Genomic DNA, 16,988 nt, shown 5'->3' with positions numbered 1-16,988 from the left:
AAGAACATAAGAATAACCAGAACGAGTCAAGCCCAAAGTCTGCCTAATCACATGTTGCATCTCTGGCCACAACTACAGCAGATGTTCAGGGAAAGAAATGAAACAAGGTAGATTCTTGCTGATTTTTCACCAGGTACACCTTTGCATCTTCTGGGAATCAGCAGAGATGGAAATTCCTGAGATGGAAGCTGCATTCAGACCATTATTTTTCATAGTCACTACGATCCACCATTAAGTTGCTCAATTTCTTCTGAATTCACTGACACATTTTATCTGTACTAAAAACTTCTGCTTTGGTTTAGAAATACATTTTGCAGTTGTATTAGAACTGCTGCTGAATCGCTCAGAATGTTCCTTGAGTGTCTCCAGACCTTGATGGTACGAGAAATAATGGATAACCATCCTCTTTGCAATACACTGAATTATATGTTATCAACTCCTCAGTCATCATTTTCCAAGAGGAAAATTTCTCACCTGGTCTATATAAAAGATACATTCAGAGAAGTTTCTCTGCCAACTGCTCAGACAAGAGGAGGATCTCCTTAAAATGGAATGGGAGACACAAATTTTTAAATTCATGTTGCCTGGGAATATTAAGATTGCATTGGGTCTTAGAGGAAAGAAACAGCGAAAAAAGGGAGAGAATTTACAACTCTGCAAATCACACTCCTACCCTGTAAAACCGCAACATTTGAATGTGCAAATATGTCTAGTGTCAAGGGCAACCAAGGACTTAATACTTTTGTTCAATTTCGTGATAAACTTTCTGCAGATGGCTACTTCAAGGCTATTTAATTAGGAGCCTGAAGGCAGCTAAGCTCTTCACATGATTCCTGTTTGCTGCAGTTAACCCTCATCTGCATGCAGATTACAAACCCAGATTGTTTTGGAGCTATTATTTGAAAACTCAATAATGCATATGTAAGCATGTCGCATTTTTTAATGCTAGAAAAGAAGAAGCCCAGTCACGATCAACTGCCCCCAAAGCAGAAAGAACAGCAGATATTTCAGCCAGTAGCACAAAAAGGAATAAACATTCATATCCCAACAAGAATGGATTCAATTCCTGTCTCTCTTGGAGGATGAAACCTCAGTGTGAAGCCAGCAGCAACACAGCTCCTGGTGAGGAGGCACTGCCAGGGAAGTGCAGAAATGGGAGAACCATGAGACTGTTCTGGCTGTGCTTGCTCACCAAATATCTGGATTGTTTGGAGGCTGTTTCTCCTGCCATCTCCCTGGTCCTGAGACCCTTCCTCCCAAAGAACCTCCTCTTTAGTAAGAGAACTGTTCATCCCAGAACAGAATTCAGTTGAATAAGTATCAGGCAGTATTTGACCTTCTTTGATCATCTATCTTTTTGAAAGTGTTGCACAAAGAAAGGTCAACTCCTGCAGTGACAAAGATTGAGCCCTACAGGGGTTATTCTTCTCATTTTCAACCCCTAATGAAGATGCTCAGCCACGGGCTTCTAAAATACAATTGCATGTAATGGAGTTACAGTTTGGCTGAATTCAGTAACGAATTCGCCATGAATCTGTCTGAAGCCATATCATATTTTCAATACAAATACACATACACAAATACACATTTTTCATCCCTTCCAATGGCAGAAAACAGATGGAATAACCAGCATCCACAGGAAGGCACCTGGTGGCTCTAAGAGACTCCTATGAGCATATACGCATGGCTTGGATGCTCTAGTGCATGACAACCACAGGACACTGGCATACACACTGCCACAAGCACAAAGCTTTAGCAGTGGCAGCAAGCCAGAAAAGAATTGTATGAGCTGTACTGGTAAAGCACCTGTTACTCAACCAAATTCCCAGTCCTTACCAGAAAAGAAATTTAAGACTGGAAAAGCTAATCCTGTCAGCTTCCTATGACTTCTCAAAGTGCACGGTGATGTTTTGTGGCATGCAGCCACATGGGGCTTTTGGTATGTACACAGAGCTTGAGTAGGCTATTTGGTCTTCAAACAGCCACAAGGACACATGATCAGTAGAAATCAAATAAAATACTCATTTACAAGTAAATGACATTTTATTCCTGTACTTACTTCAGTTTCTTTTATCAAATACGCATGAAAATATGCCTGAAATGAGGATGAGGAAGAAAAAAAAGTCCACGTGTTTTGAAGAACTATTCAGGTTTCTCTCGTGAGTGCTGTGCAGATATGAATCCACAGCATTCAGCAGAAATACTAAGCAAAGACAAACCCCTTACAGATCAAATACTTGGAAGTTAGATGGAAGAGCAACAACAGTCTGACCAATGTCATTTATTCTACAAACAGAAGTATGGAGGCCTAGGCTCAGATGGATATGCCTATTCAAAAAAACAGTTTAATTGACTAACTCCAAACATGAATTTAAAATATTGAGAGAAGATCACTAAAAATTAAGTACAGGATGTGTTTAAACAATTTCTGCACTTATATGTGCAGAATACTTATATGCCATCCTACGTTCAGCCAGAAGGATCACTAAGTATCACTGGAACAAAGACAAACAGAATCAGAGAATGCTACGTAGAAAACTGCTCTGAAGTGACCCACATGCTGAAATGAAGCACTAAATTTACATTTGGTTTAGGTGAGAATGCCATCTTCTGCTCGTTTCCACTGCCACATACTGCACTGACCTTCTTCGAAGCCATCGCGGAATGAGCCAGAGCGGCTCATAGTTCTGCTCTTCTCATCCAGGGACATGGAGCTGTTTCTGAAGCGGGTGTCACTGTAAGGGTCATAGGGACCATCTGCATTGGAAAGGCTGTGAGTCCGAAGCATGGTTGGATTTGACAGGCTCATCTGGGCTGCAGTGGTTGGGCTTGCTGTAAAGCACAGATAAAATGACAATTTATTTGTGTGACCACAAATTTTCAGGCTCAATGTTGGCGCAGCTATCAGAAAACATTTCTTTATTTTGAGACACAAATTTTTCATGTCGCCCACTCTAGACTTCATTATGTTTCTAATTTCAGTGGATTCAAGTAAGAGGCATGCAAATCAAGCTAATAAGTAAGAAAATTCAAGTAAATAAGGTCATTCTAAACACCGGGTGATAAGTCCATGCTTCTACAGGCAAACTCAGTCAACTCAGTAACACCTCATACTCATGAATTAATTCTCATTTAATTTGAAACAGCCCTTCCTCAAAAAGGTGTAAAATGCCCAGGCGAATTTAAACTAATATTTTGCTTACACAGAACAGGCCTCATGAAGGATCTCCTTAGAAGTCTTCAGGTTCCCAGAGAATGGTATTTTTATGTGTACTTAGAGGAAGTTGGAAAATTTAAGACCCTTAGGTTCCCAATAGTTGTTTATTTCAGAACAGTTTATTTCCCCTACGAGGTCCTAAGAATTCTAAGCAGCACACAGGCATTAATTCTTGCAGAACTTGCAGATTAAAAGATACCACAGAAACATCAATTTAGCCTTGAGAGCCAATGCTCTCCCAGCCAGTGCTTAGAGTATAAAACTTCCATTCCAGTTTTCACATTTTTTAAAGCACTTTTTGTGATAAATTATTCCCATTATTTAACAATAATTTTTGGAAAAATGAAAACAACAGAATTGCTGTTCAACTCGTAATTTTCTCTGGGTGTCCTACGACTGCCTGTTTCCAGATATTCTAGCATGCTAACAGTTTATTTCAGACACAGGGGTGGTCAACTAAAACCTACCATGGATCATATTAAGCTCCTTCTGTTGTTTCCTTCATTTACTTTTATCAGTGTAATTAAGTTAAAGAATTTTTCTGAGGTATAATTCCCCTGCTTTTGCCTATTATTTCAGACCCAGTTTTGTTAAATTTTCAAATCAGCCAGCTGATACAGACAGAGAGATACCAAGTGATATGCTTGGCCTTTAAAACATTAGTAAGCAGGCAACATTTTCATTCTTTCAAACACAGCAACGTGTGATATTAATTAATAGCTCTGCTTAATAGCTCTCAATTTAGATTAAGGCATATGATGACTCCAAGGGAAACACTTTCAGATGTTACTGCAACTATGCCACCTTTGGGCACGCAAGACACCAATGCTGATTAGTCACACTAATTTCAACAAAAGTGCTTCCTGAAGGTTCAGAGTAGTACTTGGAGCTGCTGCAATACCATTACACTATGTCATCTGCTATTTTCTAAGCACACAAAGTATTGCTATGATTATCAAAAAACATTTGTTATTCACCAAGCTGGGAGAAGTTAAATCTAGTTCCAGAAGGCGATGTTATGCTGGATCCTGATGAAAATGGAGAATTGCCAGCAGTGTCCTGGAGCCCCCCTGCTGAATGCGACCGTAGCCATTCTTTTGCATCTTCCTGGCTACGAAGCTGGGAGGAAGGAGTATACCTGCACAAAGCAAACAGGCTCTTTCAAAATGAACCCTGGCAACTATTGAATGAAGAAAGAAGAACAAACGAACAAACAAACCATGAAATGTCACAAAGCTTGAGGAGGGAGAGAGGGAACAAAAGATGGAAAAACTTGTGTATAAAATGTAAAGATTTCTCCTTTCCTACAGCCTCAGCAATAACCAACTAGCAGTTAACAAAAAGATACCAGTAGAAATTGTGTACTGTAGTACTGCAGAATCAAGTGCAGTATGTGTTACATGGGTATGACTGGAAAACAAAGACAAAGCTTGGAAAACTCTTCCTTTCCTTAGGATATGCCAAAACCTCATTTTAATCCTTATTTTATCCTTATTTTAATATGTTGGTGCTAAGATTAGCTGGATTTCTGTCATACTACAATGCAAGTCAAGAAAGTCATTATCAGATTTTTAAACAAGTTGGGAACCCAATAATTTCAGAGACATTAACGGGAGGTGCATCTCATCTGGTTCAAAATGAAATTAAATAATTTAAATAATTAAATAATCAACATGGAGACTACACTGAGCCTTTTCTGAAGGTAAACCAGACACATAAATCAGTTTATTAAGAATGGGAGGTTTCTGCACGATCGCTACCAACCTCTTCAGCACTCAAATGCCTCAGTCTTAAGAGAGAGTCTTCACATATTAGAGACACACTCGACCACCACACAAACATTCTAAACAAAATTCCAGATTAAGAAAGCCTTTTAGCACTCAGCTTCATGGGACAAAGCTGCTGTGAAGAACGATGCACAGAGCACAGAACTAACTGCAGCTGCCATTTCAAGGCACCAACTCAGAGATCCTGCAAGCTGCATTAAGCAGTTCTGACGTGACAGATTTCCTAAACTGCTTGATATCTCCTATAAATGCTGTAACACTAAGCGTTTAATTAGAAGACCTCATGCTGGCAGTCTCACTTGTATGGATGGAATAAAAAAAAAATGTCCGTGCAACGTTGTACATCGTAAAAATCACAGTCTTAGAGAGGCACAAGATGTATTAGAAGGCAGTTGCTAGAGGTTTCTTAGGGAATTCTTTTCTAGATAAGTAGAAATGATCTCTGAGATGCCTGTGTGCTTAAGGATTCAGAAGAAAATATCTTCTGTAAAGTGAGTAGGTCCATACCCATCCTAAAAGGTTTAGGATGATTCTGAAAATATTTTTTGCTTTTGTACAAACACCAAGGACACTGAGGTGAACATAATCTCATGTCACTGCACGTAAGAGTAACAAAAGCAGCAAAATCATTGCTTCCAAAGCAAGCCCAGTGAAGGCTGATGAGGTGCTTTCCAGCAAAAGCCACAATTCTTGCTTAAGCAGACAAGGATGAAAAAAAAAGAAAGAAAAAGCACAGTAGAAAATGACCTCCTTTATGAATTAAAGGAAAAAGAAAAAAAGAAAGAAAAGAAGAAAAGGAAGAAAGATTGTTGCCACCTCTTGCAAGCACTGCGACCATCACCACCAGCCACAACAGAAACACAAGGCAAACTCCAAAGCCACCACAAAAGCCGTTAAACTGTGTGGAAACACCGATACCTGAGTCCCTTCTTAGGCAAAGTGTTCCTATCAAGATGTGGGTCGCTGCAGAAAAGTTAAAAGAGAAGAACTTCAGAGAAGGACACAGGGAAGGGTTAAGGTCAGAGTGAAGAAGGGAGTGCAAACATCTGCATCACCTCTTCAGAGGAAAAAAGTGCTGGGGCCTTCCTACAGGAACATGCAAAAACCTCCTTCCCCAGGTGTGGTTTTTCACAGGCATGCAGCTGACACCATGCTAATGAAACTCATCTGCTCACAGAGTGATTCTGTCATTTCTCCCGTCCACAATGAACGTAAAAATACTGCGTGTACAGCATACGCTTAAAAATCCCCATTTCGACAGGCTATTTCTGAAAACTGAGGAGAATCTGCTGGCCAGAACCACCTTCCTGCCACTCTGCTCTGCAATACACATTGGGAATGCAGCCTGATGGCACTCTTCAGCTGCGTGCTATGGGACTAACAGGATCGAGCTGTTTAAGTGTACTAATCTCAGCTTAAATTCCATCAGCAAACTGAAACATTTTGATTCAGGTCATCTTTTCTACATTCATTTTTAGAAGGATGGTTGAACCCAAGCCCCCACAAAACACTCATGTAGCAAACTGCAATAAAGGACTGACAACACTGGGACTTCACGACATAAGTGACAAGCCTGAAACGCAGTGAGAAAAGCAGCATGCCAGAAGGATGCTGAAATGCTAGTGAGAGTTTCGAATGACAGAACAAAAATTGGCAAAGAAATGAGCAAATGTTCAGAAAAAAAACCAAACCAACCCCAAATCAAAAGATGTTCCCAGTATCAAGAGCAATGAGAAGAACATGCCATCTCTGCCATATGCCATAATCCAGATTTAGGTAGATAAATGGGGTGTTTGAGTGCACTCTCACTGGCATGTCTTTGTGTCAGTTCACAGCTGAACAATGAACACAGCAGAGGACTCGACTGAGCACATCTTTCACAAAACAATTTGCGTCACCAAGATGGGCAACAAAACCTACAGCCTTGTGCATTCTACTGTCCTGAGACAGCATTACCTGTCCTGTCTCCTGGGCAAAGTATTTCTGCAGAATTTGGGACTAGCAGCAGGGGAAGAAAGAGGGCTAGAAGAACCAGTCCAGTAAGACAGAAAAATATTAGAATGAAAAAGAGGAGAGAACAGAAAGGAATTACAATAAAATATAAAAAGAAACCCAAACCATCAGAACATTACATTCAGCAGTAACTTCGGCATTAAGATGCAAATGCAAAAATCGTGTCACTTGACTGCATAATTAGACATCAGTATGTAGCTTATTTCCAACACTTGTGGGGTACCACTTTCTACAACAGAGCATGCCCTGCAAGTCTCTGTCTTATCCAGATGCTAGCTCAACATGCTGGAAAAGCATGTTCCCTCCTCCCTGATCAGCCTGTTCCCCACTCCTACCAGCTACTGATGACAGCTGGGAAACCAATCAGCCTGAAATACAATTTAAATGACCATTTTCCAATTGAATCCAAATCCCAGCTGATTTGTTTAATGCATTCACACAAACACCTCCACCAGAAGAATGCAGAGGGCAGCTGGATATGGGATAGAGGGCAGGAGGGAGAGGCAGAGAAGGGATCAAGTGACCACAAAGACAGGGACTTTTCAGCATGAGCTCCAATCTAAAAGCTTGTCAAATCACATCTTTTCATAAACTGTTGTCGTCATCACAACACACAAGCACTGGTAGCCCAGATTCCACCTTCATCAAATGCTATAAGCAAGGAGCTAAACAAGAAGAAATAGCTTCTCATATTAAAACTGTCATAATGCTGGAAGTTTTTTTGAACACCACCAACAGATCAAGTAACTCAGAAAGGATATGTGATGCATATCTAAGTACAATACGGTAACAAGAAAAGTTATCATATTACCATAGCAAATGAAAAATCTCACCTGAACATATCCACTTGCTCTGAACTGCTCTCCTTTCCTGGAATGGTTACTTAGTTTGTTCTAGTAATCTCATTCAACACCATGTTGCAAGAAGCAGAACTTGAACTGCAGCTAAACTCTTGCCTACTGCTGACAGAACCTCACTCACACTGGAAATACATACGAGTATATGGAAATGAGAGAAAATAACTACTAACCTTTCAGACAGTGTGGTCTTAACGCTGTTGGTTCGGACAAAGGGAGTCAGAGAATCATCTTTAGAGGCTGGAATCAAGCTCCCGGAGGAGTTATGGCTCAGCCCACCTCCACTGCTCAGAGAGATATCAATGGATTCACAGCTGGTATGAAGACTGCTGACAGACTGATAGCCAATGCCATCCTTGCTAACAGCTGAAGAGCTACTTGCGTTGGTGCCCCATGTTAAACTGTTGGAAGGAGCTGAATGTGCAGAACTGGGACTAGAAGCTAGTGGAGACTGGTTCAAATCTGTGTTTTTACTATAGAGAGGACTGCTGCCCCCACTGCTTAGTATACCACTGCCAGATGGTGAATCAAGATTACCCTGCTGGTTCATAGTAGCATGAGGATTGGAGATGACTACTGAATTTTTCATATTTTCTGCTGTTGTGATGGGAACTTGTTTACTAGGCTTTCCACCAAAAAGTCTGCAAAAAAAAAGATAGTATGAAAAATACATAACATGGAATATTAAATGCAAAGATATTTTACATCTTAAACTATCTTGTACCTTAGGTTCAGAAAATCAACATTAAATAAATGATAATAGATTACATATTCAAAACTACAAATTTCTGAATCCCCTTATGCTCAGCCCACCTATGCTCGAGTCCAGAGACAATTACTACAGTTTCAAATCCATCCTTGGTGTTTCTGCACTGAATCATAGAATAATACTTTCTCAAAGCTAAAATGTTGCCTTACACGACTGAAATATAGCTGTACTGTTGTCTTCTCCTTAAGGGAAAGATACCAGAGAAACACCTCACTGATAACTCCAAAACACCAAATAGCACAGGTTGAAAGCTTATTGTCCAGTGAAGTTCTTTGCAAATCACTGACTGCTCTGCACAGACCCAGCATCGTGTGCAGGGACGTAACAGTGAAGATATTTACTGACATCAAATGTAGGTTCATTTCAGTAGCTAAACTGGCTAGAAACTATCCTTCTGGAGTGCAGAATGAGACTATTCCTTGTTTGGCACCTGGAACTGGTTCGGGAGAAGATCAGCTGAGTGTCCACCAGTGCAAGGGATAGGGTATAAAAGCATGGTTGGAGGAGCATGACTGCAGCTTTCCCAGTTTCACTGATGCCCATGCTACAACTGCACCTCTTGCCAAGAAAACATCCTTTCTAGAACACTATTCTACTTCTGCCTTTTAGCTCTTTTAACTGCTTTAGAACATTAGCTCTGCTCACCCATATCTATATGGACTTTCCCTATCAACATCGAGTCGTACTGGGGATGAAATCTTACAAAGCAGGTGTCTACTGGACATCCTCAGAGAAGAGGACTACAGCATTTCTAGCTAAGAGCTCCTAAAGATGTATGGATGTGTGTGCTCTGAGCAGAACTTTCTCTGCTTTTAAGTATGCCCAGGTCATCTACACACTACATGCACACTGTTCAGCCTATCCAACTCTTCCCAGAAACTCAAGCTGCGTGACTTAGCTAGGCCCTCTACAGCGCTTGTAGTAAACCCAGTGATGCCAAGAACCACTGTACCTACTATATGTATGTGCTATCTTAGCCTTCAGCACACCTGTGCAATGTGTGGAATGCCTCCACTGGATCATTGCTGCTGCATACTTGCAGCAAAGCACTACTGGACCAGGCTGAGATGCACATTTCTAATTATCTTTGTCCAGCATTGCTCCAATATCTGTGCCAGGAGCACTCAGCACCTGACTTAGAGAATGCAGGCATTCACAAACCTGCACAGATCTGGCACAGTTGGCTTACCTAGACCCCATGTCATACCTTAATGTTCAGGACAGGCTGACTTAGACAAGCACAAGCCTCCAAACAATAAACACCATTTTTACAGGGATTGAGAGATATTTAAGAGTCTAGGTTTCATTTAGAATTTATGCTATTGGAGTGGCTATGAAGAAAAATGTCAAATCATACTGCAATACTACATGCCCTTCAGTAACAACAGCAGCTCAGGGTATTCCTGCTTGTGTGCCATTGCACACCACCTCTTTAGTTACACAGGCAATCGGAGACTTAGGGATAAGATCCTGGAGCTTCAAAAAAACCCCATCACCCACACACCAATTTTACAACCCGTTTTTAAACTAAGCAATCTTTCCCAAGCTGTTTCACAGCACCTCTGCTGCAACTGGAAGGACGAAGTGCTGTGGCACGAACAGGAACGCTTTGCTGCCAAAGGCAGTGCAGTGCTGAACCACAGCCTCGGAACAAGAGGTTGTGGTCTGAAGAGCATTCCTTTTGGGACAGAAAACATCCATCCCAGCAAGATAGTCACATCAACACAGGGATTAATTCTGGAAGGAAATACACTGCAAGAACAGCCATCTGTTTTCTCCTTCCTTCTATTACTGACAAACAACTGATAAATTCAAGCTGGCTCTTCGGTCGTGCATGTCTCCCAATAACAGAAAAGCAAGGTATTATATGTGCAGTGCACAAACACTCTACCAGTAAAATATGTCATGATAGAAAACAGCTTCATTTAGTAGAAATGCTGGATATGCAATACTTCAGCTAAAGAGAATATTCAGAGAATAGACACAGGGAAGGTCCCACAGCAAAATTACAGAATTTCACTGTTTACAACAGTTATATGCATTTGCAGACTTTCAGGCAAAGATATGGCTTCTAATTTACTGTAAGCTCAACCATTCTGCAGATTCTGTGGAAAATTTTAAAAATTTCAAGGCTAAGACAACATACAGGAAAAGCTGCATGCAACCCATCTTAACTGAATGTGAAAATAAAGCTCAAAGTCTTCTCAGCTGCCATTCTAGAAATCAGTAACAAATTCAAGAGGTCAAATCCAACTCTGATCATATGTCTCTATTCAGATAGCCTGGTAAAAATTCAAGAATGAAATTCTAGATCAAAAGATGGAATGGTGAAATTCAGGCTCAGTGTCTTCTCTCTGAAGTTGTACGTATTTCTGATGCAGCGCTTCAATTACATGGCTAGCAACATGGCTTTCTATTAATAAAAAAAAAATCAGCAATCAAAAAATCAATCAAATTTCCAGATTTATGTGCCTGAGGCATGCAACACTGAAAATCTGCACTTGCCACTTGGCATGCCTTAGAAATGGAAGGTCCGTTTGAGTTTTTCATTTTAAGGAGTCTGATGAAGATTAAACGTTCTGAAAGACACGGCTTATCTAATGATAACCAGGAATAAAATGAATGAAGTATCTTGAATTAGCCTCGCAAAGGCTCTTCAAATAAAACCACTCACCTAAAAACAAACAGCTTACAACTCTATAGAGCTTTAGCCTAAGCTGCCATCACAGCCATTATGCTTGCACTGGTGCTTCAGATGGAATGCAGCTTTATCACATCACTGCAAGCAGGATGATGTAGCGTAACTGTATGGGCATTATGGTGTCAAGACAAAATGAAATGCAAAACACTGCCACTTGAAACAGACAAGCTACTCAATGTCAAACTAAATTGAAAAATAATATAACATAAATGGAACCTTTCACTAATATCAAGACTGTGATGCACACTACATCAAGAAATTAATTCCTGCCTGCCCAACTCAATATTCATGTTAAATATCGTGTGGAACAGTGGTGGAGAATCAGAAGACAAGTAAGATAGCTGTTCAAAAGTACTCCTGAGATAAGAAATTTCAACCCAGCTTAGACAGGCATTTCTCTTAGGCTTCTTTGTACTTGAATAACCTGCTGTTATGAGTCTTACAAAACACTGGCTGAAACTTCAGTTGGGGTTAGGCACGTGAGTCTAAACATGGTAGGTCAGACTGTACCATCACAATGAACATTTGAAACAACTCTTCCATTGTCAATTTGTGATTTGAACCACGGCAGGAGCACGTCCAGGTCTGCTACACACACACTAGTGCAAGAATTCTTCAGTAACCTTCACACAAGAAAATATTTCTTCCTGTGACATCAGTACAGACAATGCCTTCGGGCACAATCCTTAAGACAGAGACTCATATCACAATTGCCCGTACTTCTGCCAGACAGGCTGCTCTTCTTTTCCAAATGTTAAATTACTGCTCTTGTGTAGTCAACTGAATGGGCTGTGGCAGTCGCCAGGGTCCACAGGGGCCCCTTGGCCCTTGGGAAACCATAGCAACAGATGTCTTGAAGATAAGAGAGAAGAACAGGTTAGACCAAATAAGGAGGAAACAAGACATGCCACATGTCCATTGGTCAGAGGTAACTGTAGTAGCCCTAAGGCATGGGGAAAGCTTTAAGGGTGTGCTCCTTGCAACAAACCCATTTTGCAGCTCACCATATTGGTGTCGTGAAAAGCGCGCGAAACTGACCGGGGCTGTCGGAACACTTTCACAAAGGGACTTCAGCCAGAGTCACCAAAACAAAGGCGACAAATGGTGCCCCGCGTGAGGAAGTCTCACTTGTGAAAGTATGACAGCTGGCTGCCGTGGTAAGGCGGCAGAAGAGCCGGAGGGGCTGATCCCTGGGGCTAAGAGCAGCGCTGCGAAGTTATCCCACCAAGGTAGCTGGTGGAAGGTCGCGGAGGGTCTGATTTCCCTGGGCGACGATGGAATCCGTCATTAAGGTACTGCATCAAGCCTGTAAAACGTACTGCGGGAAAACTGCCCCTTGTAAGAACGAGGTGGCCGCGGTCTTCACTTTTCTTGAAAAGGAGGGACTTCTCTCTTTTCCTTATGAGATTTGTGACTCCGGCAAGTGGGACTCTTTGACATTAGCGCTCGCTCAGAGAGCTATGTCGTCCCAAGGGGCGTCGGGGCTTAAATTTTGGGGTTTGATTCGGGGGGCTTTGAAGGCAGCGAGGGAAGAAAAGACTGCTCAAAACCTTGCCAGAGATCTGTTGGGTTTGGATCCGGGCAGGGGAGGGGGGGGTCACAGCGGGTGGGTTTCACTCTCTGCACTGGAGGCAATTATGGCTCCGGGGCCTTTGCTTCCATACGACGTAGTGGGCCTCATGCAGGTGATACTCGAGCCAGAGCAATGTATGTTATGGAAGGAAGAGTGGTTGGCACAGCTCAGGGCTGTAGTCGCAGCAGCGACATGTAACCCACGACACCCAGCAAATGGTAGGAAACAGGGAGAGGTAACTAATCTGACACGGTTGTTAGGGTATGGGGAAGGGATGACAGGGTCCTCCGAGGGCCAGTTCAGACGCCTTCGCCCAGGAGAGCTGATAGCGTCCACAGAAGCAGCTCTGACAGCCTTCAGAAGGTTCTCCAGGACAGCTGAACCTTCTGCTCCCTGGGCAGAGATAGCCCAGGGTCCATCTGAGTCATTCTTGGATTTTGCCAATCGATTGATTCGGGTGGTAGAAGGCTCAGATCTGCCAAAGATTGCCCGTAATGCAGTAATCATGGATGGTCTTAAACAGAAATCACACAAAAATGTTAAGGATCTTATTCAAGCCGCTCCCGATGACCTCAATACTCCGGGAGATATCATTAGGTATGTACTGGAGAAACAGAGAACAACGCCCCTCACCAATGACGGATTAGCAGCAGCGTTAGTAGCGGCGATGGCCGTGAGAGAGGATCAGAGTAAGGGATCGTCTTTTAAGTGTGGTCAGTTTGGTCACTTCAGAGCCCAATGCTGAGCCCCTAGGAGACAGAAAGGGGAAGCAGGGCCAGACCAGACCTGCCAAGCCTGCAGGAGATCAGGGCATGCCGCGCCAATGTTGGAAGTTTGTCATATTGCTGCAGGGAAACGAGGATGGCAGGGTGCCTTAAGCCCAGGGCCCCTCCCCCGGACCACCAGATGGGCCAGCCAATGCAACCCTGCCTACCCAAGGTTGGAGTCCCATACCTCAGTGAGCCCCTTGCCCACAGTGACGTTAACTATGGGAATGGGAGAGCGCCCCTTGGGCAGGATCATGCTTACGTGTGCGGGGAGCGTACTTTCTTGCAGGTCCCCTGAGGAAGAGAACACCGCAAATATGCCCTCAGCTATGGCAACTAACATCTCGTCCGCACCGTCGGCACCCCCCTTCACGCCCCCCTCGGCTTCAGCTTCGCATAAACAAGTAGAAGAAGGCGTTCAACTGTCTGCGCTTTTATCTTGCAAAACGGCTCAAGTGCAGGAATGCAAGGTGGTTGAACACCCTCCCCCCCCCTCGCTGTATCTAAGACAACCGCTGTCTTTGCATAATCTAACACCACCTGTGGGGGCGTTAGAGAGAAGTGAGCTGGGATGGGACACTTGCTGTTACCGTACTTGCAGTTACGCCCAGGGGGGTGGGGACTGCAGGCAAGGCTCAGGTACGGATTGGTCAAAAGTTAGGGAGGCGGTAAAAGAAATGACAGCAGAGAGAAAGGGAAGCGATGTAAGTTACAGGCGCTGGGATGATAGTGTCTGGCCAGCACTGTCCACCCTGACTGCGCCTGAAGGAGCAAGTGGCGTCCGGCCGGCGCCCTCTGCTCAGGTTGCACCCAATGGAGAAAGAAATAACGATAGTCTCTGGACCCACTCTCTGCCGGAGTGTTCAGACCCATTGACTCGACCCACACATCCTTTTACAAGATTGAGTGCATATACAACCAATCAGAAGGCTCCACAATCAGAAGGCTCCACAACAGTCAGTGCTTGATCAAAGGGAGATGGGCACAGTGGGAGCAGTGCGGAGCCCGCAGCTTCCAGCTGTGACTGAACAGGATAGCGAAAGGAGAGAGGTGAATCTGCATTTAGGAGTTAATAGAGATGCACTAACAGATTGTGGGAAGTTTAGATCTAGCCTGATAGAGGAAGGAAGAGCACGAGAGACCTTCCTGATAGTGGGGAACGATAACAGAGGCCCAGAAGGGGTACCCCTTGATCCGAAAGGCATCACACACCTGATAGATTGTGCAGAGAAACAGGGATTGAAATCACTCCTCGCTTTAAATGCATTAGAAGTCCTGACAGCATTAGGCCTTCTGTTTCCGCATGTAACAAATCTGATGTGCATGGTGCTTAAGCCAGTCAGGTTTCCCTGAGCATGGGAGAGATGTCGCAGCAGGCGAAGAAGGCGAGGACTTGGGATGTGACGGGATAGGACCTCCCCCTGCTCAGCGGTGGGAGACCTGCATCATGATTTGTGCACCATGCTTCATGAACTGTCTGCAATAACATTTAAGTAATCAACGACTGGTATTCCAGTATACCATTCTATGGTATTCTCTGGAATAACATAGGCTTCGGGAAAGATTGTAACTGGGCTCGCGTACGCACTGTAACGGATGTTTAACTCTGTTTATTCTGTATTCAGTTACAGTTGTATTAGGTCTAATATTAATAGATAAGTATAGTGTATGCTGAGACGAATGACTCATATGGCAAATGCTAAGACGAACGGATCAGCATTGTCTAAGAATGCAGTATATAGCTTTATGTAGAAGTCACGCTTAAGACATAAGGATTACTAGGTTAATAGGTTATAGAGTTATTAGGGTAAGATTATTTGGCGCGTTGCGATGTAACGGGGTGACACTTAACTGAGAGGACAATGGCATGTATAGGCGTAATGCGGGGGTTTAGGGGTGTACATGATTAGGGTCCTCTCAGGTTGTAGTAGATTGGCCTGTGCTTAGGGAGGGGGAAATGCAGTCAACTGAATGGGCTGTGGCAGTCGCCAGGGTCCACAGGGGCCCCTTGGCCCTTGGGAAACCATGGCAACAGATGTCTTGAAGATAAGAGAGAAGAACAGGTTAGACCAAATAAGGAGGAAACAAGACATGCCACATGTCCATTGGTCAGAGGTAACTGTAGTAGCCCTAAGGCATGGGGAAAGCTTTAAGAAGGGTGTGCTCCTTGCAACAAACCCATTTTGCAGCTCATCATATTGGTGTCATGAAAAGGGTGTGAAGCTGACCGGGGCTGTCGGAACACTTTCACAAAGGGACTTCAGCCAGAGTCACCAAAACAAAGGCGACACTCTTGTCTCACAGTATTCTGTGTATTTACAACACTAGTCAAACTGCTTATGTGAAATTAAGTACAAAGACCTTCGTGTAGGACACTGAGTGCTTCTCAAAATACAGCCAGACCTGGCTCAAAGAGTCCTGGATCATTCAGATCTAACTAACATCATTTCACAATCAATGAATTTATTGCCTACCTGCGCAAAGTGGGAGAGGCCACGTCAGGGTACTTGGCTCCTTGCTGGTGAGTACTTTGAGCTCCACTAGAAGCAGTCTGTGATGCAGGGTTCACTTTAACAGAATTACATGAGGCCACGCTTTCGTTGTCAGACGAAATCCCTTTCTCTTTATCAGTCTGATTGACTAATCCTGGCAGAGAACTTCCAAGAATTACCTTGGCAGGCTCTCTCATTTTAGGGACAGGCAACCCAGCTGATTTGCTGCTTATGTTGCAGTCTATGCTACTAGTGCTAGATCTATTCCCAGCTCCACTTCTGCTACTTGATTTACTGGGCCTGGGTAAACTACGATACTGAAGGTTAGTTCGAGCACTGAGAGCTAAGTAGCCATCATCCTGGTTCTGTGAGCCATCAACACTAGTCTTCCGACCAGCGGTCCTACCCATGAGTCCGGACGACTTTGGGATTTTTCCCAGAGTAGCTGATCTGCTGGTGATAGTTGCCCCACTGGCAGTAATTATGGTCATGCCTACAGCTGACCCGCTCTGTTTCTTAAATCCGAATGCATTAGCATTAGCAGCAGTTGCTCTAGAGTTACTTGTGGGAAGCTTTTTGGATTCATCACCACTGCTGCGTCCTGCATCTGATGGGGAACGTTTAACATGTCCAGCCTTAGGAGATAGTCTACCCTTCTCTGATACCTTGGCGTCATCAGTTTTCCCTACAAAAATAGAAAAAGAATTCTAATATTTAATGACTTGAAAACAACAAGCAAATGATGAAACTCAAAGCAGCATGAAAAGCAAAAGCGTGCTAACCACAAGAGTGTGGTTAAAACTATGATCTAG

At 43.2% G+C, this 16,988-nt stretch overlaps 1 protein-coding gene across 6 annotated transcripts in view; it reads right to left on the bottom strand.

Moving 5' to 3' along the window:
• NAV2 (neuron navigator 2) overlaps positions 1-16,988 on the bottom strand; it is a 189,774-nt gene that overhangs the window by 31,365 nt on the left and 141,421 nt on the right. For 3 of the 6 annotated variants that reach the window (XM_052695681.1, XM_052695682.1, XM_052695685.1), the window contains 6 exons: positions 16,159-16,861; positions 8,048-8,515; positions 6,961-7,026; positions 5,923-5,967; positions 4,195-4,355; positions 2,644-2,832 (listed from right to left, as the gene is read on the bottom strand). In XM_052695681.1, coding sequence (XP_052551641.1) covers positions 2,644-2,832; positions 4,195-4,355; positions 5,923-5,967; positions 6,961-7,026; positions 8,048-8,515; positions 16,159-16,861 — 1,632 coding nt within the window. The remainder of the gene's footprint in view (positions 1-2,643; positions 2,833-4,194; positions 4,356-5,922; positions 5,968-6,960; positions 7,027-8,047; positions 8,516-16,158; positions 16,862-16,988) is intronic. The other 3 variants (XM_052695683.1, XM_052695686.1, XM_052695684.1) reach the window with 2 other exon arrangements.

The sequence above is a fragment of the Tympanuchus pallidicinctus genome, unplaced genomic scaffold (assembly GCF_026119805.1).
Source record: "Tympanuchus pallidicinctus isolate F22 unplaced genomic scaffold, pur_lepc_1.0 scaffold3, whole genome shotgun sequence".
NCBI lineage: Eukaryota > Metazoa > Chordata > Aves > Galliformes > Phasianidae > Tympanuchus > Tympanuchus pallidicinctus.
Note: the sequence above shows the minus strand (reverse complement) of the source record. Positions and strands in the feature narration are given on the sequence as shown.